General features: G+C 44.8%; 1 protein-coding gene across 1 annotated transcript in view; it reads left to right on the forward strand.

The window, feature by feature from the left end:
• The first annotated feature begins 14,874 nt into the window (after positions 1-14,874).
• CR1 (complement C3b/C4b receptor 1 (Knops blood group)) overlaps positions 14,875-23,986 on the forward strand; it is a 70,716-nt gene continuing 61,604 nt past the window's right edge. The window contains exons 1-9 of the mRNA XM_045014444.1: positions 14,875-14,938; positions 16,099-16,281; positions 17,780-17,956; positions 18,576-18,758; positions 19,480-19,662; positions 20,228-20,410; positions 21,654-21,845; positions 22,089-22,185; positions 23,476-23,561. Of these exons, the coding sequence (XP_044870379.1) occupies positions 16,209-16,281; positions 17,780-17,956; positions 18,576-18,758; positions 19,480-19,662; positions 20,228-20,410; positions 21,654-21,845; positions 22,089-22,185; positions 23,476-23,561 (1,174 nt within the window). The 5' untranslated portion in view covers positions 14,875-14,938; positions 16,099-16,208. The remainder of the gene's footprint in view (positions 14,939-16,098; positions 16,282-17,779; positions 17,957-18,575; positions 18,759-19,479; positions 19,663-20,227; positions 20,411-21,653; positions 21,846-22,088; positions 22,186-23,475; positions 23,562-23,986) is intronic.

Genomic DNA, 23,986 nt, shown 5'->3' on the forward strand with positions numbered 1-23,986 from the left:
ATCAAGCAATCTTACAGCTACCAATATCAGCACATAACACAAAATTTACAAAAATCTAATAAGGCTAACAAAAGCACTTTACATAAAAATACTAGGGTCACATAAATTCAAAGCCATTCTTCCAAATTACCTAAATTTATGCCTAGTAACCTACAACTCCCCCCTTTGAGAATACTCAACAAACCTTTTGGCTGAGTTTTCTCAAACATTAAAAACAAAGAGCTATCAAGCTCTAGAAAGCTGGGGTAATTAATAAGGGGGTAATATCATTTACAATCCAATTAATATCACATTTCTCAGCAGGAGTCCCAAATATCTTCCTGCCAGTGTACAATTCTTTGTTTCTTCACCAGGGTCAGTTCTCAATGTCCTTTTAGTCAGGAATTTCTGGACTTTGGCAATATCAATGATGTGAGTGTTTTTTCTTCTTCTCCAGCACCGTCGTGGTTCAGCTTCTACGGGGGAAATTATCAGGACATTATTCTGTAGTGGTTTTGCTTCTTTCAAAAAAAAAAATCCAATAACACAATGGGGGCTGCAGCGGACAAGGGAGAGGTTTGCCAGCACGTCACCTTGTCCTTTTTTCCTGCTATTTAAAAGCACAATGGAGCTAGAAAAAAAAATAGGCCAATCATCAGTAGAAAAATTCTCCTGATGTGAAGGGGTCTTTTTGCAGTAAAAATCATGGGTCCAAGCAGTCAGTCTTCTGGTTCCAAAAAGTGGCAGGGCTGCTAGGATCTCTGGGCAGCTCTTCCATACCTGTGAGAAGAAACAGCTAACACATTCCGTTAGTGCCTGGTAGGGTTTTTCAGCTCTCACAGCTTTTTGGGCCCAGTCAAGCCCCCCTTAGTCTTGGCTGTCCACCAAGTCTTAGCTAAGCGGCGTGTCCTTGACCGGGGCCAGAAAGATTTCTTCGGTTAACTCATTCTGTTCTTTTTCCTTCCCTGCTTGGCTTCTTTTAATCTGTGAATCCTGTGTCAGAACACCCAGCTGTTGCTGCTCATACCGGAGAAGCATAACTGTTTTCCCGGCACTGTCCCAGGCTCAGACCAGCCAGCGTAGGACGCCTTCTCCAGGTTCCTGCCAAAACAACTTACTCGCTTGTAGGTCCGAACGACCTCCGGGGCCACGGCACGAGCCTCTGCCTGCGCCGTGCACTCCAACGTCTTCCCGTCCAGGGCTCGCTTCCAGCGGAGCACCTCCTCGTCCTGTGCCCGAAGGGCGGTCAGGAGGAGCCTCTCCAGCTCCCCCTCTTTCCTTAATAAGTGAGGTAGTGCAGCAGGGGAGATTCTTTCCCCCTGTCGGTTCATAATGTGCAATAAAGGCTTCTGTGTTATCTTTTCTTCAGCTGATACAGGGGTACTCATAACTTAGCCGCTTTCCTCTGGGCTCAGGTGCGCCTCTCCTTTCGGACGCCCAGCGGCTTATAGCCGCTCACCTCTGAGCTCAGGTGCGCCTCTCCTTTCGGACGCCTGGGGGCTTCTCCAGCACTCCCCACGGCAGCTCCTCCGCCTGGATCAGGCCACCGACACTATCATCATTCGATTCGAATCACGTCAGGGTCACCATTTGTTGCATCGGTGCCTCTCAGGCGGGCATGGACAGAGCCCAACAATCAATGTGATTGGTAGCAGAGTCATTTATTTCTCTCCAGCATGCTCTTATATACAATTATGGCAGGCAATCAAGCAATTGCTAATTGGTTAATAAGATACACACAGGCACAGCTATAACTTCATAGGGTAATTGTCATCCTGTACAACTTTCTGATTTATTATCCTGTTTACTGCCTACTGGCAGATGAGAACCAGCCCAAGGCCAGCATCTCACTACACAGCTCACAGCCTAATTAGCCCGTCCTTGAAGCCTAAACACTTCAGCTTCTCACATACCCATCTGCCAAGTTAGCAAGAGATTCCCACACAAGTCTTGTGTTCAGTGTGAAGTGTGTGGATGTGTGTAAGACTCGGGTGTTCAGAGTCCACACTGTCAAATTGTTTAAGCTCGTATTGAGAGCCAAAATAAATTACCTCTGTTTCCTTATGAGCACTTTCTGATAAGTAAGCTGTAAAATGGTTATACTTGTGAGCAAATTCTTCTGTGATTCCGTGCCTAAATGAAATGTCTTTTATTTTTATATTTCAATAGCTGAAAATAAGTTTTTGGTAGCATTTAAAGCAAGCTTATTACATTCAGGGAATTCTCTGCTGTGAGAATGTGTTCATCACCAAATGCTGTTTTGTCATGATCACTGAAAACATAATTTATTTGTATTTATACAAGTTGTACAGAATTTTACTTGGCAATCTGCATATTTATCAAATGAAAAAACTGGAATTTCTCTGTTGTACTTAAGTCTTTTCTGTGAATAAAAGGAATACTGTACAAAGACTATAGCATTCTGACTATTTTTCCCTATGCGTTGAGAGACTGTCTCAATAGTGATGTAAAAATGTGGTTGAAAACTACCCCTCTACTGTGATCTGGTCACTGCTTTCCAGAGCAGATGAAACCAGTACTACTTTTTGCATCCTCCTCTCCCCCCGCTTTCCCCCCCCCCCAAAAAAATCCATGATTTCCTAGGGTATGGATCTTTCTAGCACTTGTAACAATGCACTGTCAGGAAACTACAGGGTGTATAGCTTCTGTGGGATCACTTGTGCAGTAAGATACTATCCAAACTGAATGCGAGCGTGATAGTGTAACCAACACACCTCCTGGGTGGGGTGTTCTGTCCCATCTAGTGGCACCAAGACCACTTAGAGAGAGAGAAAATGAGTCTGCTCTACAGCCTTAGCCAACAGCCAGTTGGCTTTTAGCTCATGTGGTAGAGGCTCATGCAGTAAGCTCCAGAGGCCCCCAGTTGGATCCTGTCCTATGTGATAGAAACAGATTTCTGATGCTCGTGAGAAACTGCAAAGATATTTAATCTGAGCAAAGGCAAAGAGTATTAGATTACCTGAAGGATGTCTGGATTTCAATGTTTTAATTTCCCACTGTTACTAAGGTCACAGCTACACTGGGGATGTGTCCTGATTTTCAGTTAGCAGTTCAAATCTCCAGCATGACATCAGGTTTGCTCTATTAAGCTTTGTTTTGCACTGATGTCGCTTATTTTTTTTCAAGCACGGGTAGGTGTAAACTGCACTAGTGCAAACTGCAGTTTATAGCAGTTTTCCTGTCTACACTACGACTGAGCACTGATGCAGCTATATTGGTGTCAGACCACTAGTGGCTGAAAGCAGGACAAAGGCTCAGGCCATGTCTATACTACCGGCTAAATTGGCAATTGATGCAGCAGTGTCAATTTCAGTGGGTCTGGTGAAGATGCTAAGTCGGTGGGAGAGGACTCTCCTGTTGATATCTGTACTCCACCTCCTTGAGAGGCGAAAGCTGTGTTGACAGGAGATTGTTTCCCATCAACGCAGCGCAGTCTAGACACTGCTGTAAGCCAACCCAAGTTATGTTGACTTCAGTTTGATCTACAGCATTAGTGTAGACCAGCCCTCAGTGTACACAAGGCCACCAATGGTGGTAGCATCGGGAAGCTTAGTGTAGATGGGCCAGTGGGTGCTATGGACATTTTAAACACAATTAATGGTATTTTGGAAAGAGCCTAAGTGAGTTAAGGAGGAAAATTCCTATTGAAAGTTGTTGGGAGCTGACTTGAGATGAAGGGGAGTTCCTGTGAGTCACCTTATTTGCCTGTCTCTGTTCCGTAGCATAGTGATTCTGCCCATAACTTTCCATACAATGAGGTTATGAAATGGAAATTGTTGAAACTCCACTTTAAGGTGGAGTTGAGGCCTCTCAACTGCAGGAAAATGGTAAACTTTTTTTTCATAGTGTAGAAATGCACTAAATTTGGTAAAGATTAGAGAGGGGCTGGGATTGTGAAGTAAAACAGATTTACAAATTTTACTAAAGTTAATGTTAAAAAAATTATATAATATGTAGGTTGGGGAAAAGTGTCTGTTTTTAAAGTCAGATGATACATAGAGTACATAATCAACAATAACCTAAATTTAGGTGAAGAGATTAACAATACAGTTTAGATATTAGAATCCACATACTTGGGTACATCACTCATGAAAAGTTGTACAGAGATTTGGTTGTGGAAAGCAAAGTATATCAATGAATGGTATTACTAGTTCAGCCTAGCAGTGATGTGTGCTTAGATTACAATTTCTGCAGGCCGTAGGTGCTGTACATAGCTCATCTCTCATCGTGTGTGTGTGTGTGTGTGTGTGTGTTAACATGAATCTGCAGGAGAAGATTGAGGTCTAGCTAACCCAGTGCATGCAGTTTTAAATAGGGAATAGAAACTTCAGCCTTGTGCATGTTCTTTGATAATTAACTGAATGGGTTTTAGATACCTGCCTCTTGTACTGACCTTCAGGAAGGAGAGATGCATGAAAGGTAAATGCAACTGAAGCCCTGGATAGACAGCATACTACTCTTCAGCTGGTTCCACAGTATAAATACTAGTGCGGGACTTACGAGCACCACGTGTAAGTGCCACATCCCTCCAGTTGCTCATGAACTGCACAATTCTAACTCACTTGTTCATAGATGAGGAAAATCCTCCTAGCTACACACTTACCTTAGTTTTGTTCTTGTGCCTTTTTCTGCCATTTGCATTGTCTCAGCTTCCGGTCTTGTGCTGTTTACAGCCCTTTAGGACATGGGGGGTTACTTATGACCATGTGAATAGGGTGTTCTGAGAAGGAGGAACAAGCCCTTCTTGATAAATTCACAGGTAACCACCCTCTTTGTTCTGTTGAACAAGGCAATCACAGTAAACGCCTGTGACCTTGCAACAGCTGAGCAACTTCTCTTTTTGCAGCAATAATAGAGAATTCACTCTGCAAAAATTCCCTCCTTTAAACCCAGTCCCCATTCAAGAAAGGGCCCATACACTAGTTTAGTGACACCCACTAGCAAGGCTGTTCCCTTAAATTTCCAAGCTTTTTCAAATGTCAATTGGCAAATGTAAATGCCATCAGCAGTGGCAGAATTGCCAAGTCTTTAGAAAACCCCACTCAAGCCTCCAAAAACAGAGACGCTTTTAAAAAGCCTGAGATGATGCTTTTTAAAAGTACATTTTGGGGGGGGGTCGGGTTTTTTGCCTTTTGGTCACTCAAGCAACTATGAGTATTTTATTAAGGGAAGTGGATAGTCTCATCGTCTTTTGTTTGCAGGAGCCTGGGGGATTTGAGAACAAACACCCACTCATGTGAGACTTGTGATGAAGCGGCAATTTAAGGGATGGTTGGACTTTGGGGCTAGATTTTTAAAAGGAAAAAAGTGAAATCCGTGCCCTGCAGAGGTAAATGACAGAGCTCCCCTACCCCTTGATTTCAACCGGGCCTGGATTTCAGCCTGTGCTTCCTCCCACGTTTTATGGCCCAGACCCCCATCTGCACATGGTAAAATGCCCCCCCTTGATGAGGGCTGGGAAATGCACCTGCAGCGCCTAGCGCAAAGCTCGCACCGAGCGAGGAGTGGCCCCCACACGCGGGCTCAGCGGAACAGCGATTATCCCCCGGCCCGGGGCTCGCGGAGCCCCCCCCCGCCAGCAGCGCTAGTTCCTCTCCCGCCGCCCGCGGAAAGCCCCCGCCTGGCACCGCCGCCTCGCCCTGGTCCCTCCCCCGGGGCGGAGGCGGCTGCCTGGATATCTCCGCCGGCCCGGGGCCGGGGGCCCACTCGCCGCTACCCAGCGGGGCGGAAGGATGCGCCGCGCCTTGCTCCTCCTCCGCCTGCTGGGCGGCTTCGCTGCGCTTCTGGCTGCTGCCGCCCAGGATGCAGGTGAGGGGCCCATGCTGGAGCCCTGCGCATCCCTCTGGTCTCCTCCTTCTCCGGTCCCTTCTCCCCGCTCCACCCCGGGACCATTTCTCCCCCTCCCCGCTTCGCGCTCTGCCGGTTTTCTTCCCGCTCTGCCCCCTGGCAGGTGCCTGCAGGTGAGCGGAGCCAGCCCTGGGTGCTTGATCACTCGGGGAAAGTGTGTTCGGCAACCCCCCAACACCACCACAAAAAGGGGGGATTTGGTGCCTCCGAAGGTTGGTGCCCAGTGCGCCAGCTCCAACGGGTGTGTCAGGTTCTAGAAGGGCACACCGGGGTTAAAGGCCATGTGTTGACAGCGGCTCTCCCCTTGCCTTATCCACGCCCTCCTGGGGTCTTAAAGTGGAAAGAATGGTCACAAAACCATCTCTTGTGTCTCTCTCCCTCTATGCTGCTGGGTTACATTTGGCCCTTCGCTCCCCTTGGGACAGTGAAACTAGGCTGGCCAGATTCACTGTCACGTGGGCAAGGCCCTTTTTCTTTCTGTGCTTTCCTTTTGCTCATCTGGGAAATGGGTGTAAGTACTCTGCCTCCGGAATGTAGCCATAGGCTGAAGGAAGTGTTTTGAGATTCTAAGGTAAAAGGTGCTGCTCAGCTGCTTGTTTGTTCTTTTAGGTCAGCAGACCACATTCTGAATTCCCTTACTCAAGCATAACTCCCCACTCACAACCACCGGAGTCTTGTTTAACTCGGGACTATGGAATTTCACCCAGTTGTGACTGGCTGACTAGCTATAGAAAGTCATCGTCGCAATGGCATTTATCATGAGGATGTGGGAAGTGAGCTTTGATGCACTGTATTTTTGAAATAGAAGTAGTACTTTATACATAGATAAATATAGTAGGTTGATATACACTGTCAAACCACTACCGTTCATTTGCAGAAGTGAAAGATACGTGAAGAATTAAAATATTACATAGTTGTACCCTATTTCCTTTGTTCACTGCATTAAACTATAGGGTTTCTTAGCTAGTGAATGAAATTTGATTTGGGAAGAACGCCTTTGTTTTAACCAGATAATGGTTGTGCCACATAGACAGTCAAAACTCTTGGAGGAGAATATCTGCTAAGACTCTTCATAGAGACAGGGGAGGCCAGATGTAATATTTCTTTTTTTATGGAAACTCTGTAGTGTGACCACTTCAATCCTGATCCTGCAACTAGTTAATAATCCTACAGAACTGTAACAACATAAAGTACTAAGTGCCCAGTATTATTAAAATTGGCTAGGAGACTGCAGCGGTGACTCTTGGTTCAGGGTAAGGCTTTTATGTCAGTATTAAACTGTGAGTCTTCATAACCAGGGGCGGCTCTAGGGATTTTGCCGCCCCAAGCACGGCAGGCAGGCAGCCTTCAGCAGCTTGCCTGCGGAGGGTCCGCTGGTCCCGCGGCTTCGGACCTCCCGCAGGGACCCTCCGCAGGCACACCTGCAGGAGGTCCACTGAAGCCGCGGGACCAGCGGACCCTCTGCAGGCAAGCCGCCGAAGGCAGCCTGCCCGCCGTCCTTGTGGCGACCGGCAGAGCGCCCCCCGTGGCTTGCTGCCCCAAGCATGCGCTTGGCGTGCTGGGGCCTGGAGCCGCCCCTGTTCATAACTTTTTATTTTGTTGGTTTTCCATCAGTTCTGAAACCCAACAGTGATTTATAATTTTGCAGATGTCATTGTGGTATTTCAGTGGCCTTCAGGCTGTTAAAATCTGACTGATAAAGGAGTTTGATATCTGCCTTGAATTCAGAAAGCTCAGAAATTTCATTTTTGTAGTGGCAAGCCTTTTATTTTCACTTACATTTCTTTCCAATAATTGTTCTAAATAACAGAAATGACCCCTTTTTCTTGCAGTCTGCAGGTAAGCTGTTAATAATTTTAGGGAAGTGGAGAACCTTCAGGGTTGGTGTAAGAATAGCAAAGCAAGCAGTAGAACTCGAGCGCCATTTCCTATAACCAAACCTCTCCAAAAAAGCCCACTCTAAACAGTGTTTCCTATAACTTTGGAAAGGAGACACACAGGAGGTTCTATTATGTCTTCTAGCTACCTCTGTATCTGCTGATCCATCTAACATGGGAAGTGTTCAGGTACTACAGGCATGAATATAAAGCCCTAAGAAAGAAAGAAAAAAATTATAAGGGAATCTAATTTCAAAGGGAGAAGTTAGTAGAATAAAAGACAGAATTAAAGAAAATGTAATAGGACTGGTGTGAGTAGTTTGATTAGATATTAATAAAAAGTATCAAAGTTCGTATGTAGAGAGGAACAGGCACAGACTGGGGCATTTTAACCCCTGTTTAGTAAAGACTTTTTTGTTACTTTTATATAATCTTGATTTTTTTTAAGTTGGAAATCAATGTATCTGAAGTATCAGACCCTTGTTTTCTGAGTTTGCAGGGTGAGAGGTTTTTCTGTGGGAATATATCCAATCATCCATCTAAAGGAATGGAAAGATTTGTCACTATGCTCAGGGGTCTGCTTGTTTGGGACACTTGTAGGATTGGGGGCTAACATGTAAATATTAAACATGAGATGTTTTGTTCTAGCTTACCAGCCTGATTCAGAGGAAGGAGGGAGTGAGGTCTAGTGGAGAAAGCACTAGACTGGGACTCAAGGGATCTGGTTACAGTGGGGAATTAATTCATATATTTTAAGGCCAGAAGGGATCAGTTATAATTATTTAGTCTCTAGCTGATAGTATCACTGAACAAGGGCATAATTTATGACACAGGGCTAAGGAAATCCAATGATGGATCTTTATAACCAGATGGAAATGGGAGAGTGTGTGTGTTAATCACTAGTTTAATTATCTGGAAGAATGTTATGAGTTAGATCCTCAGTTCTTTTTTTGGTCATGTCTATACTAGCGAGCTTACAGCAGCACAGCTGTACTCATTCAGATGCACTGCTGTTAGATTGCTCATGTGGCCTCTATGCCGACGGGACAGAGCATTCCCTTTGACAGAATAAAATCACCCCAGTGAGCAGTGGTAGGTATGTTGGCGGAAGAAGCACATCGCACTGTGCACACTACCACCTATGCCAGTGAAATGTATGTCACTCAGGGGGTGTTTTGCCAGCATACGTAGTAGTGTAGACCTGGCCTTTGTAAAACTGTTGTTTTATCTGCCTGCACCTGCCATGTTTGCAATTGATGTACCAGCACAGTAGATGTGGCTTTTCTTTCTCATGTGTGTTTCCTTTCTTGCTAGTTGGCTGTGGAGTCCCAACGAGGTTAAGCTTTGCTGAGCTGAGGAATGAGTATAAAAATCAGAATGACTTTTCCATTGGGAAGACTGCAAAATACATGTGTCGGCCTGGATATAGAAGAGACCCACAGCTACAGCCCACTATTAAATGCCTTGAAAATGGAAGGTGGTCAGAAGCACTCGAGTTCTGTAAAAGTGAATATTTTGGTTCTGTTGTTAGAAAAAGGTCTTAAAGGCACAAAGTTGTATCCACGCTGCAAAAATGTAACATATCTTTAAATAGTTAATAGTGACTAGTAAAGCTCTCTAGCTATGTCTATTCTGGGCTCTTCTAAATGACATCTTTTTGGGGAGTGTTAAATATGGACAGATCTTGGGGATAAATGTTGCATTGAAAGAGAGAAGCCTAATCCTTGCCTTGTTCTCTATCAGAGAAATCGTGTGGTCATCCAGGAGAGCCGGAGAATGGCAGAGTTATTATAACAGATATCCAATTTGGGTCAACAGTCCACTTTGCGTGTGAAGAAGGGTGAGTTTCAAACTGCCTGAGCTGACTACTTGTGCTTATCCTCTTATTCCCCCAACTCCTGAAAGCAGTTTACTCTTTCATACTAAACCTGCACTCCATCTTCTTGACTCAGTCAGTATCATTTTTTTATGCAGGGAAAGATGGATTGGCATAAGCCTCCCTCTTTTCTTCATTCATCCTCTGCCATTTAGTGTACAAACTTTAGTTGCAATTTGGCCAGCTGAATGCTCTGCCTGCCGGTGCTGGCTGAGCACAGATGTCTCCTGTGGAGAGTAGGATCCAAGTGACCAGGGCAAACCCTGGAATCTCTCTTGGATTTTACCCCTGCTTTGACATGGGAACAGTTCTTCTGAATCATTTGAAATGGCTGCCTTTCCTCGGGGCCATGCAGAGCAGGGACTCCATGGCTAACTTCCCATCTATCTCCAAGGACAAACCCAGCTTGGAGAGCTGTCTGAGTTACAGCTTTGGGGATATGGTGGCAGAAGGGCTGTTGCCTGCCCCCTCCTTTGAAAGATTGAGACTGTGCTTCAGCGGCCTGAAAAGCAGAGGTCTGCATGACTGGTTGGAACATTTGTAGGGAGTGTCACGTCTGTATTGAAAAAGGAAGAATCTCTTCTCGCATAAAGTCCCATGTCACAGAAAATGGCCATAGCAGCTGCTGGTGCTGAACTCTAGACCCAGCTCTGCATTGTTTTATTCAGCAATATCTGTGCATATGGACCTGCATGATACAGTGGCTTATAGCACCTGGATGGGTTACGATTGGCATGATTGATTATCTCAAGCTAGCCAGACCCCAGCTGAATCTGCCTGGCTCACAAAAACCTATCTACTCTAAAGCAAAAATTATAAAACCAAAATGGAGCAGGCATAATAATAACCCCCATGCAGCCTGCCCCAAAGTGCAAATGTTACTAGTTTGCCTGTGGTTTGTGATTCCATGGCAGGGAATGTCCCTGCTGATGTGGTGAGGAGGACTTGAGGGCACAGGAAGGACATTTGGATTCCCTGGCTCAAGGAAGGCCAGCTCATTGGGCCTACATAGGATTCTGTTCCATGGTTTAATTCTACAGGGGGCTGGGGAGTTCTGAGTTGGCAAGGAGCCTTTTCTCCTGTGATCATCACTCAGTAGTTGGTGGTGTTGGTCCCCATCTGCTGTTGCTAGGGAGAAAAGCTTCCCAAATAACTGAGCTTCACAGGAGAACTCCTACACCAAAGGACTAGGTAACAACTGATAACCCCCTCTGCCTAACTCCAGGCACAGGTTGATTGGAAAGCCTTACAGACGATGTGAGATTTATGAGACGCGTGTTGCATGGAGTGGTGAAGTTCCCATTTGTGAACGTAAGTAAATTACAAATATCTGTCCAGGTACTTACGTGAGCACTTGTGTCTCTTGTCTGCTTGCCTCTTAAATGTTAATAAACGGGTAGGGATTTGTATTAATCCAAAATTAGACAAGAAACTCATTACCTGCACTTCAAGGCATGCATGTGCCCTGGTAGTGTGGACACCAGTTTATTGTGCAGCAGGAAAATAGTGTGTTTTTCCATGCTTGATTGGGATGGAACACCTTGATTTTAAAACAGTACACAGTTAAGTCCCTTCCTCAATAGAGTGTTATATAAAACTCCTCCTGAAAGCGTGGAGATGCCACACTTCCTGTATACTAGGCCAGTCGCTCTCAACCTTTCCAGACTACTGTATCCCTTTCAGCAGTCTGATTTGTCTTGTGTACCCCTAAATTACACCTCACTTCAAATCTACTTGCTTACAAAATGAGCCATAAAAATTAATAGCACACTACTACTGAAAAATTGCTGACTTTCTAATTTTTACCACATATAATTATAAAATAAATCAATTGGAATATAATGATTGTACTAATGTTTCAGTGTATAGTATATAAAGCAGCATAAACAAGTCACTGTATGCATTTTTCATTTGTACTGACTTTGCTAGTGCTTTTTATGTAGCTTGTTGTAAAACTAGGCAAATATCTAGATGAGTTGATTTATCATAGAATTGTAGGACTGGAAGGGACCTTGAAAGTTCATCTAGTCCAGTCCTGTGCACTCATGGCAGGACTAAGTATTATCTAGACCATTCCTGACAGGTGTTTATGTAACCTGCTTTTAAAAAATCCCCAGTGACAGAGATTCCATAACCTTCGTAGGCAATTTATTTCAGTGCTTATCCACTGATAGGAAGTTTTACCCAATGTCCAACCTAAACCTCCCTTGCTGCAATTTAAGCCCATTGCTTCTTGTCCTATCCTCAGAGGTTAAGAAGAACAATTTTTCTCCCTCCTCATTGTAATAACCTTTTACCTAATTGAAAACTGTTATCATGTCCTCTCTCAGTCTTCTCTTTTCTAGACTAAACACACCCAGTTTTTTCAATCTTCCCTCATAGGTCATGTTTTCTAGATCTTTAATCATTTTTGTTGCTCTTCTCTGGACTCTCTCCAATTTGGTCACATCTTTCCTGAAATGTGGTGCGCAGAACTGGACACAATACTCCAGTTGATACCTAATCAGAACGGAGTACAGTGGAAGAATTACTTCTCGTGTCTTGCTTACCACACTCCTGCTACTGCATCCCTGAATGATGTTCACCTTTTTTGCAACAGCGTTACACTGTTGACTCATATTTAGCTTGTGGTCCACTATAACCCCCAGATCCCTTTCCACAGTACTCTTTCCTAGGCAGTCATTGCCTATTTTGTATGTGTGCAACTGATTGTTCCTCCCTAAGTGGAGTACTTTGCATTTATCCTTATTTACTTCAGGCCATTTCTACAGTTTGTCCAGATCATTTTGAATTTCAATCCTATCCTTCAAAGCACTTCCAACCCCTCCCAGCTTGGTATCGTCCGCAACCGCTATAAGTGTACTCTCTATGCCATTATCTAAATCATTGATGAAGATATTGAACAGAACCGGACCCAGACCTGATCCCTGCAGGACCCCACACGTTATGTCCTTCTAGTATGTCTGTGAATCACTGACAACTACTCTCTGGGAACGGTTTTCCAACCAGTTTTCCACCCACCTTATGGTAGCTCCATCTAGGTTGCATTTCCCTAGTTTCTTTATGAGAAGGTCATGTGAGAGAGTGTCAAAAGCTTTACTTAAAGTCAAGATATGCCATGTCCACTGCTTCCACCCCATCCCCAAGGCTTGTTACCCTGTCAAAGAAAGCTATCAGGTTGGTCTGACATGATTTGTTCTTGACAAATCCATGCTGCTTGTTACCTATCATCTTATTATTTCTAGATGTTTGCAAATTGATTGCTTAATTATTTGCTCCATTATCTTTCCAAGTACAGAAAGTTAAGATGACTGGTCTGTAATTCCCTGGGTTGTCCTTATTTCCCTTTTTTATAGATAGGCACTGTATTTGCCCCTTTCCAGTCTTCTGGAATCTCTCCCATCTTCCATGACTTTTCAAAGATAATTGCTAATGGTTCAGATATCTCCTCAGTCAGCTCCTTGAGAATTCTAGGATGCATTTCATCAGGCCCTGGTGACTTGAAGACATCTAATTTGTCTAAGTAGTTTTTAACTTCTTCTTTCCCTATTTTAGCCTCTTCTGATCCTACCTCATTTTCACTGGTATTCACAATGTTAGATGTTCAATCGCCACCAACCTTCGTGGTGAAAAGAGAAACAAAGAAGTCATTAAGCACCTCTGCCATTTCCACATTTTCTGTTATTGTTTTTCCCCCTTCATTGAGTAACAATCCTATCCTGTCCTTGGTCTTCCTCTTCCTGCTAATATATTCATAGAATGTTTTCTTGTTACCCTTTACATCTCTAGCTAGTTTGATCTCATTTTGTGCCTTGGCTTTTCTAATTTTGTCCCTACATACTTGTGTTATTTGTTTATATTCATCCCTTGTAATTTGACCTACTTTCCACTTTTTGTAGGACTCTTTTTTGATTTCTAGATCATTGAAGATCTCCTGGGTAAGCCAGGGTGGTCTCTTGCCATACTTCCTATCTTTCCTATGCATTGGGCTAGTTTGCTCTTGTGTCCTTAATAATGTCTCTTTGAAAAACTGCCAACTGTCTTCAGTTGTTTTTCCCTTAGACTTGCTTCCCCTGGGATCTTACCTACCAACTCCCTGAGTTTGCTACAGTCTGCCTTCTTGAAATCCACTATCTTTATCTTTATTTACCCCAGGAAAACCACTGCGTACCCCAAGGAGTACATGTACCCCTGGTTGAGAACCACTGTACTAGCAAATGTCTCTGAGAAACAAAGGTTGTCATTTGCTGGGACAGAGAAGTGAAAGTAGCCCATGAAAGGGCAGTCTCAAACTACAGGTAGAGAACAGTAGTGAGATAAGTTCCCTTACTTCTGTGAATAGCTTCTGTTGTTAATCAACCATGAATCTGAAAACCAGTCTACTCATCAGTAAGATATTAAAATGTTATTAAAGCTAATGTTAAAAATATTATATAATACATAGGTTGGGAAAAGAGTGTCTGTACATCTGGGTATAGTGCTTAGATTATCCACAAATATAAAGTTAGTTTTTAAAAGTCATATGATACATGATTTAGGTGAATTGATTTAACAATAGAGTTTAGATATTCAAATCCGAATACTCGGATACATCACTCATGAAAGTTTCACAGAGATTAGGTTGTGGAAAGCAAAATATATCAATGAGTGGAGATTGTCCCTCAGTAATTGAGAATTAGGTTGGTTGTCCATTTAGAAAATAATGCATGAGGAAAGTATTTCAGTTACTTTCCTGACTCTGCTTTTCATTGGCACTCCAGCTCATCCCTCCTGCTATTGCCAATGTCCAGTGACATGTTCTATGTAGAGGTCCCTTGACTGACCATGCGTTGCCGCATCAGCTGAGCGTAGTATTGACCGATTCTGCATTATTTCAGCACTCTCTCGTTAGTGGGGTCCCATGTGCCTAAAGCTCTGATGATCAATGCATGTGTCTGGACAATTAGCCCGTGTCTTAGTAAGTCAGTTTGGTGAGTTATGTAACTTCAGTGCCCAATCAACTCAGACATCCCTGGGCCATCTCCTGTTGGGCTAAATCATTCTTGTGGTTTCATAGCTAGCACACCTAGTTTTCTTTAGCAGATCAAGTAACTGGAGCTGCTTCCCTTCCAATATTGATTGTAAATATCTTGTGTCTCTCCAGGTATTCCGTGTCTTCCGCCTCCTGACATCCCCAATGGAAGGCACACTGGGGTGATAATGGATGGCTTCTCTTATGGGTCAGTTGTAACCTACAAATGTGAAAGTAGTTACCCACTCACTGGAGAGGCCACTATTCACTGTACAACCAAGGACGGGCTAAACGGAGAGTGGAGTGCGCGTCCCCCTCGGTGTGGAGGTGGGTTTTGAATGAGTGCAGCCCTCCCAGCTCTGCTCTTTTACGTAGAGAAAGTCCAGGGTCAGACAAATGTGAGACTCCAGTTAAATCCCTGCACTTAGGGTACGTCCAGACTACCCGCCCTATCGGCGGCGGGTAGCGATCGATTTCTCGGGGATCGATATATCGCATCTCATCTAGACGTGATATAGCGATCCCGAACGCGCTCCCCGTCGACTCCGGAACTCCACTGGAGCGAGCGGCGGTAGCAGAGTCGATAGGGGAGCTGCGGACGTCGATCCCATGCCGTGAGGACCCAAGGTAAATCGATCTAAGATACTTCTGCTTCAGCTACGCTACTCACGTATCTTAGATCGATACTCCCCCCAGTGTTGCGTATCTTAGATCGATACCCCTCCAAGTGTAGACCAGGTCTTAGTGTGCCTGACCATGGCAACATCTCCACAAGATTTCCATGATTCATGTTAGACAGAGAGTGAATAGTTCCAGAGCAGGGCTGAAGATCTGAGGTGGAAACTGGTACCTTTGGTTGCACCCGTAGAGCAGCTCTGTTAGCAGAGCAGCTAGGCTCACAGCTGTATAGGAATGCTGTTAACCCTAGCGGCAAAGGGTGACACTGGGGAATGTCAGTCAGGGAGGTGGTAGGTGTAAGTTTCTAGATTGCATGCCCAGGCCGCTCTCCTAGCTGCTCTGCACCCCAAACAGATGGGTCTAAGAAACCCTAATCCAATGACGTGGGCGACCATGTATGGCACTGGGATATTTGTGTTAATCTGTGCAGGTTGTGTTGTGTGGGCAGTTATTCCGAGGGAGTGGTGTGTGCTGTGAGGAGAGGCTATTTTGTGTGTGTGGTGATTGTGGTGGTATGTGGGTGGTTTGGAAGAACTGCAGCAATTGGGCCAAAGAATCCATCTCTGTGCAGTCCCCTCACACCACTGACCCATTCCTACAGCAAGGGTTAACTTATTTCTGACATCGCAGTGGTCTGGCGCTGTGGGCATAGCTAGACACATAGCTTACTGTATTTTCCATTAGTGATAATATAGGCTAGTGCAGCAAGTTACAGGGTAAAGTCTAAACATGGCTTGAAAGCTGAGTAGGGTGGAGAGATTTTTTTCTTCCTCTCTGGCCCTGTTTCAGCTAAAGTGTTTCTTTTTCAGAGGTTAGATGCCCAGCCCCGCAGATCCGGAATGGAAGAAGAGTATCTGGTGACAGAAATGTCTATTCGTATAGAGACAGTGTTACCTTTGAGTGTGATCCCGGCTACACTATGAAGGGTCACAGTCTGAGTCAGTGCCAAACTGATGACACGTGGGATCCACCTTTGCCCGTCTGTGAGCTAGGCAAGTGTCAAAACTCTGATTTGTTTGTATTATGTATCTAGAAACAGGTTTCCTTTCTGTCTGATCTGTGAGCACCTCCAGCGCTAACCCAGTCTGGATCTGTCCTGCCTGACACTTACCTCAAATCAAGAGACTTTACAGTCTGATTTGAGGGGAGAGGTGGATGGTCCCATTTGTTAGGAACAGACCTAGAGGATAAGAAATGAACCGGATTGGAGGCAGTGCTGGCAGGGCTCTGAGAGCAGTGGGGATGCCAGGTGAGTAATGTTGTCCCTTCTCACATGCATCTGACGAAGTGGGTCTTCACCCACGAAAGTTTTACCTCCGATACGTCTGTTAGTCTATAAGGTGCCACAAGACTCTTTGTCACTTTGTCCCTTCTGTTTGCTGCAATCCTTGTCCTTTCCCACAATGCCTTTCTGGGTGATAATTCCTCAGACTGCACTAGCTGCGAGAAGTGACCCAAGTTCTCAAGGGCTGTGGGTCTGCTGAGGGGAATTTCTGTAACTTAAAGGTGAAAGCAGAGCACTTTTATCTTCCTCTGCTCAGGATCCTCATGTCTGTCCCATCTAGAAATGGGAACTGGAAGTGATTTACAAGATGATTTTCAATAACTTCTTGGTCCACCACAGCTTTTGCAGGTTCTTCTGCTTCTGCAGCTGAATTTCACAACTAACTTGAAATTTCTATCAATTTTGAGCAGTCCTTCCAGTGACTACACACGCTTTTCACTCTTCCTTTGACCCTCTAGTTCCTGAATACTGAATGATCGTGAATTAACTTTTGTTTTTCCCCCTGACCCTGGTCTTGCAGTCAGGCTTATTTCTATAACGCGGTGGGATGAGATTGTTACAAATGAGTAAAAGATTCAGAAAAGCAATAGGCCATTAGCTCTTGCAATGTAACACACTAAATAGCGAGCCTAAATTGTCCAGTGATTTTTGGTTGTCGAACTTGATATGCTTAAAGGAGCCTGTTTGGGTTTTTTTATGGGTGGCAAGTGTCTGTAAATGATCATTGTGATCCTGACTACTCCCTTCTTGGGGAGGCACCACTTGACTGTACAGCATCTGGAGCTTGGAACTGCCCCCTCCCTCAATGTGAAGGTGCGTTTCGGTTCTGTTTGCGGCTTCCCTTTGCCTCGCTCGGTGCGTCAGACATGCAAAAGGATTTAAATTGAGACCACAAGAACTTTGATGTAAGCCACCAATTCAGCAAATTCACCATCTGGGGATTAAACTTCCAGTGAGAGACACTGGCCAAAGTCACTGCTGGCAATAAGCTTCTTTAACTTCAGTGGAATTGCATCCTCTTGTACCAGTGGTGTATGGTTCATGCTGAAAGAACTGACACAGGTGACAAGAGGACATCAGAGTGTAGAAATACTTATGAAATTGAAGTAAAAGCTTGTCAAAGGAAATGGCTCAGTAGGTAAACTGCCCATTCCATCCCACACGTGCGTTAGAGTCTAAAGGGTTTGTTATGCTTTCCCTTTCAGTGACATGCATAAGCCCAGAAGTGGAGAATGGCAGAACAAATGGGGTACAGCCTGCCTACAGACCCAGAGACCTCGTTGTGTTCGAATGTGACCCTGGTTTCACCTTGAGTGGCAGCCCTGAGACTCGGTGTCAAGATGATGGTAGATGGGATCCTCCTGTCCCTGTCTGTGAAAGAAGTAAGTGTGACTAAGGCTTTGATGGTGGGTTATCTTTGATCCCATTGTGATGAGCAAGATCTGAGAGGGCTGAGCATGGAGGCCAAAAGGATTTTAGGATTAGTTTGAGATCTGAAAAAGAAAATGTAAATATCTGTGTAGCTATCCCAGTGTTTCCCATGCTCCTCTCCATAGTTTCTGGGCTTTTCCACTCTCGAAAAAGATCCCTGAAGAACTGAGTCCTGGCCAGGTTTGCCCATTTAACCCCCCTCCCAAATTAACGGAACTTAGAGAAGGCCCCACCTAAACAACCATCCAACTAATGAATGGTCCCAAAGTGGCAGCGTTGCCAAAGTAAACACAAAATATACAGTGGAAATAGCCCTTGAAGCCTTACTAAGATGGCTGGGAACATGTCTGTGGGTGTCAAGAAGCATGATGGTGTCATCATGCTTTACAGGTATTTGGGGGCTGTGAATGAGGTGGAAGGAATTGAGGTAGGTCACTTTACCCCAGGTGTGCGTTAGCCTCACTGCTCTTGTGTTGGGCATGGTTCAATATGCACATGAGGGTCTTTTCCCTTGTATAGATTAGCCAGCATGAGCTCTGGTTCAATTAAGATTCTCTTTCCTCCCTGCAGTGCTGCAGTGTCCCTCTCCTCCAGCCATCGCCAACGGGAAGACCAGCATCCAGGCCTCGGCAGTGTTCACCACTGGAACGTCTGTAAATTACAGCTGTGAGCCCGGCTACTCCCTTACTGGGCAGGCATCTATTTATTGTACGGCATCCGCAACGTGGAGCTCTCTCCCCCCTCAATGTGAAGGTGCGTTTATGTTCTGTTACCTAGAACTAAGAGGAAGAAGCTCCTACCAGAGGATTTAACACGAAAGACAAGCTCACCAGCGCAACAGAATTAATAGCAGAGAATTTAAGCTCCATTTAGACAAATGGTGAAAAAAATGCTTTTGAAAATAAAGGCACTGTATGCACACTCTGCACTCCTGTGCGCACATGCACAGATATACATCCATTAGGGAAATATTGGGGAAAAAAGCATCTGTCTGAAACCCTAAGCACACTTGACATGAATCACAAAAACTGGAAACTAATATCCATGCTCCCCTCACACACACAGACAGACACACAAACCTCTGCCCCCAATCCCTACCCGTGCTGCACGCTCAGTCAACAGAAAAGATTTGCATTGGGTCCCCCAAAGGCCAACAGGCCTGTACTGTTTTAGAACAAGTGCAAGGAGTAGACTCCAAAGTGAGGCCCCTCACAAGGAGCTCTCCCACCAGCCCTGCTCTCTGTCACTGAGAGGGATCCATGTGGGGCCTTTGTTCACCACAAGAGGAGCAATACAGAACCTGGGGGATGTGGTTTTAAGCAATATACTGTTTGCACTTGAGACGTTAAAAGCAACACCATCAACTCTCCCCAGAAACTGGTAGGGAGCCGGTTCAGAGCACAGGTACCAAAGATACACTGGTCAGCACTGCTTGCCGGCCAAACTGACACCATCTGCACCTTTTCAAATTCAGAGGTTCTCTGCATCACCCCAGAAATCCAGAATGGAAGAAAAGTAGCTGGACATGGACCTGTCTATAGACCCAGGGACACGGTTAGGTTTGAATGTGATCCTGGCTACACCCTGAATGGCAGCCGTCATATTCAGTGCCGAGATGACGGAACCTGGGATCCTCCTGTTCCAGCCTGCATACAGGGTAAGTGTGAATCAAGGTTGCCTGCAGGGTAACTGAGATGATCAACATCTGGTAGGGTTGTGCCTGGAGGCTAAAAAATAAACTTCCTTTGAATCCTGGGGTCACTTTTCAGCTGTGAATGGGGAAAATACAAATATCCACCTACCCCCTTATCTCTTGATTGTGCTTGTTACTGTGATAGTTGATGCCCTGCCCTCCTGACAGACAGAGATCTGGCAATAGTCTGTCTCACTGAGCATCCTAAAGGTGTGAATGGAAACACAAATCAACAAAACTCATCCCTCTCTCAACAAATTCTATTTTGGATTCTTAAGGGAGTCAAGGGAGATTTGTAGGAACAGAAAAGTAGCAGATTGGGAAAATCTGAATTTGTGGGTGAAGGGGAATCTAGGTAGTTGATATTTAATCTCTTTTGTATGTGTTGCATCACTGGTGCAATGGAGGGTTTGACATAACACATGTATCCTGGGCTTTCCCCCATCCTGCAGACCAGCCTATTTTAAGCTCCTCTTGAACAGGATTCAGATTTTCACTGAAATATTCTTCTTCCTCTCTCCCCCGTTAGCGTTGCCGTGTCCCCCACCTCCAATCATTGTGAATGGGAAGCACAATGCCAAGCCATTGACAGCTTTCCCCAGTGGAACATACGTGAACTACAGCTGTGAACCCGACTACGCACTCCGTGGAGAGGCTTCGATCTATTGTACCACATCTGGAACGTGGAGCCACCCTTCTCCTCTATGTGAAGGTGAATGGATTTTCAGTTGGCTTCTTCCCTTTGGCTGTAGGTGTGTCAGTCACCCAACAGGATTTTAAATGGGAGAAAGCTGGTGTGTCTGAACATTCTAACGTAACAAAATTCACAGCTGGGAATAGATTCCCCCAGGGAGACACACAGGGCTATAATCTGCTTGCACAAGAAGCTCAGTTGACTTCAGTGGAACTTGCTCACTGTTGCCGATGGAACAGTGGAACAGTGCTCTCTGAGCACTGCCGGACAAGATTACAGTTGAAAGGATTTATAAAAGTGTCAGCAGGAAGATGGAATAGTGTAGAAATACTAATGAAATTTGAAATGACTCTATAGACAAACTCCCTCGCAGACTCTTAGGGCATGTCCACACATAGATGTTGCAGTGGTTTAAGTAATGGTGTGAACCCAGAAACTTGCTTTTCTTACAAAGGCAAATATATCCTTATGAGACAATTGAATTTGAAAATGTAAATGAAGGAAGTGGCACTGAATGCGTTTCTCAGAACAATCTGAAAACTCACAGGGTGGTACTCTGGGTGTGTACAAACTGCTAGATACAATGAGAAGACCGCGCTCATGATTGAGGCAGTGTGAGGAGTGGTTATTTATATTCCCACGTCTGCCATTGGTGTGGTGTGCTCGTCCTATAGCCTCAGCTGCTAAATTACAGTAAGAGAGAACTTAAGTATCTTGGGTCAATGGGCTGTTGTATCAAAGTTTGTGAAGGGCTTGGGTCCTTTGATAGATGATGCTGTTTGTGGATATTAATTCTGTTGGGCATTGCTGAACCTATAGAGTCATATGCTTTAAAGCCAGAAGCAACTATTGTGATTCTTTAGTCTTTTCCTGACCTTACTACTGTAAACTGGCCCATTTTAGCATCCTGTAAGTATGGCAGCCCAAGGATGGATATTAAGACCAAAGGTAAATAGGGCAGGTGCATATGTTGTTTTAGTTGATTGGAAAATAGAGGTTATTCTGCCAGCACTGAGTTTGGCCCTGTGTGTATTTTTAGGTTCAGCCTCCAGCTATGGATTTTGTTGTATGAGCACCTTCGTCTGAACGTTCTCTTTCCCTCAGCTTTAAACCTAGTGTAACACCTGGAAGAATATTTGTAAAGCAGATCCGCGGTTGTTTCTTTGTAACACTGTTGTTTTATCAACCTGCACCTGACGTGGTACATACCAGCACAGTAGCTATGGTTCTTTTTTCTCATGTGTATTTCCTTTCTTCCTAGAGGGCTGTGGTGTCCCAACAAGGTTAAGCTTTGCTGAGCTGAAGAGCGAGTATAAAAATCAGTCTTCCTTTCCTGTTGGGAAGACTATCAACTATACTTGCCGCCCTGGATACAGTAGACACCCGCGGATGCAATCCACTCTTACATGCCTTGAAAATCGAACGTGGTCAGAAGCCTTTGAGTTCTGTAAAAGTGAATATCTTTATGGGTTTTGTTTCTATTGCTCAATAAAGGTCTTAGAGGCACTAGGTTGTGTCCACGCTGCAAAATGTAACGTCCTTAAATAGTTAATAGTGACTAGTAAAGCTCTCTAGCTGTGCCTATTCCGGGCCTTTCTAAATGCCATCTTTGTGGGGTGCATTAAATATGGATTGTTCTGGGGATAATTGTTGCATTGAAAGAGAGAAGCCTAATCCTAGCTTTGTTCTCTACCAGAGAAATCGTGTGGTCATCCAGGAGAGCCGGAGAATGGCAGAGTTATTATAACAGATATCCAATTTGGGTCAACCGTCACCTTCACATGTGAAGAAGGGTAAGTTTCAGACTGCCTGAGCTGGCTACTTGTGCTTAGCTTGCAGCTGTGGAACAGAAATGGTTATCCTCTTATTCCCCCAACTCCTGAAAACAGTTTATTTTTTCATACTAAACCTGCACTCCATCTTCTTGGCTCAGTCAATATCATTTTTTTATGCATGGAAAGATGGATTGGTGTAAGTCTCCCTCTTTTCCTCATTCATGCTCTGCCATTTATTGTACCAAACTTTAGTTGCAATTTGGCCAGCAGAATGCTCTGCCTGCAGGTGCTGGCTGAGCACAGATGTCTCCTGTGGAGAGTAGGATCCAAGTGACCAGGGCAAACCCTGGAATCTTTCTTGGATTTTACCCCTATTTTGACATGGGAATAGTTCTTCTGAATCATTTGAAATGGCTGCCTTTCCTCGGGGCCATGCAGAGCAGGGGCTCCATGGCTAACTTCCCATCTATCTCCAAGGACAAACCCAGCTCGGAGAGCCGTCTGAGTTACAGCTTTGGGGATATGGTGGCAGAAGGGCTGTTGCCTGCCCCCTCCTTTGAAAGATTGAGATTGTGCTTCAGCGGCCTGAAAAGCAGAGGTCTGCAGGACTGGTTGGAACATTTGTAGGGAGTGTCACGTCTGTATTGAAAAAGGAAGAATCTCTTTTCGCATAAAGTCCCATGTCACAGAAAACGGCCATAGCAGCTGCTGGTGCTGAACTCTAGACCCAGTTCTGCATTGTTTTATTCAGCAATATCTGTGCATATGGACCTGCATAATACAGTGGCTTATAGCACCTGGATGGGTTACGACTGGCATGATTGATTATCTCAAGCTAGCCAGACCCCAGCTGAATCTGCCTGGCTCACAAAAACCTATCCACTCTAACGCGAAAATTATAAAACCAAAATGGAGCAGGCATAATAATAACCCCCATGCAGCCTGCCCCAACGTGCAGATGTTACTAGTTTGCCTGTGGTTTGTGATTCCATGGCAGGGAATGTCCCTGCTGATGTGGTGAGGAGGACTTGAGGGCACAGGAAGGACATTTGATTCCCCTGGCTCAAGGAAGGCCAGCTCATTGGGTCTACATAGGATTCTGTTCCATGGTTTAATTCTACAGGGGGCTAGGGAGTTCTGAGTTGGCAAGGAGCCTTTTCTCCTATGATCATCACTCAGTAGTTGGTGGTGTTGGTCCCCATCTGCTGTTGCTCGGGAGAAGAACTTCCCAAATAACTGAGCTTCACAGGAGAACTCCTACAGCAAAGGACTAGGTAACAACTGATAACCCCTTCTGCCTAACTCCAGGCACCGGTTGATTGGAAAGCCTTACAGACGATGTGAGATTTATGGCATGCGTGTTGCATGGAGTGGTGAAGTTCCCATTTGTGAACGTAAGTAAATAACAAATATCTGTCCAGGTACTTACGTGAGCACTTGTGTCTCTTATCTGCTTTCCTCTTAAATGTTAATAAATGGGTAGGGAAGCTTTATGATCCCCACTTTCGCAAGGGAGAACTGAGAAACAGAAATTAAGTGATGTACCTCTGGTGATATAGGAAGTTGGTCAGTAACAGAGCCAAAATTTTAATCCAGATCTCCAGGTCCCAAGTACCTTAACTACAAGAGCATCTTGGGTTGATAGGTGTGTGTGAAAGGGTTTTTATCCCTGGAAGATGTTTCTTGTTTCATAAGAACTTAGTCTTGCTTTGACAACTGAGTAAATGAAATAGGTACTGAGCTTAGTATGGCAGCAATGTTCTACCAATGTTCATGTGTCTGATGAAGTGGGTATTCGCTCACGAAAGCTTGTGCTCCA

Source organism: Mauremys mutica, chromosome 4 (genome assembly GCF_020497125.1).
Source record: "Mauremys mutica isolate MM-2020 ecotype Southern chromosome 4, ASM2049712v1, whole genome shotgun sequence".
Classification (NCBI taxonomy): Eukaryota; Metazoa; Chordata; order Testudines; family Geoemydidae; genus Mauremys; species Mauremys mutica.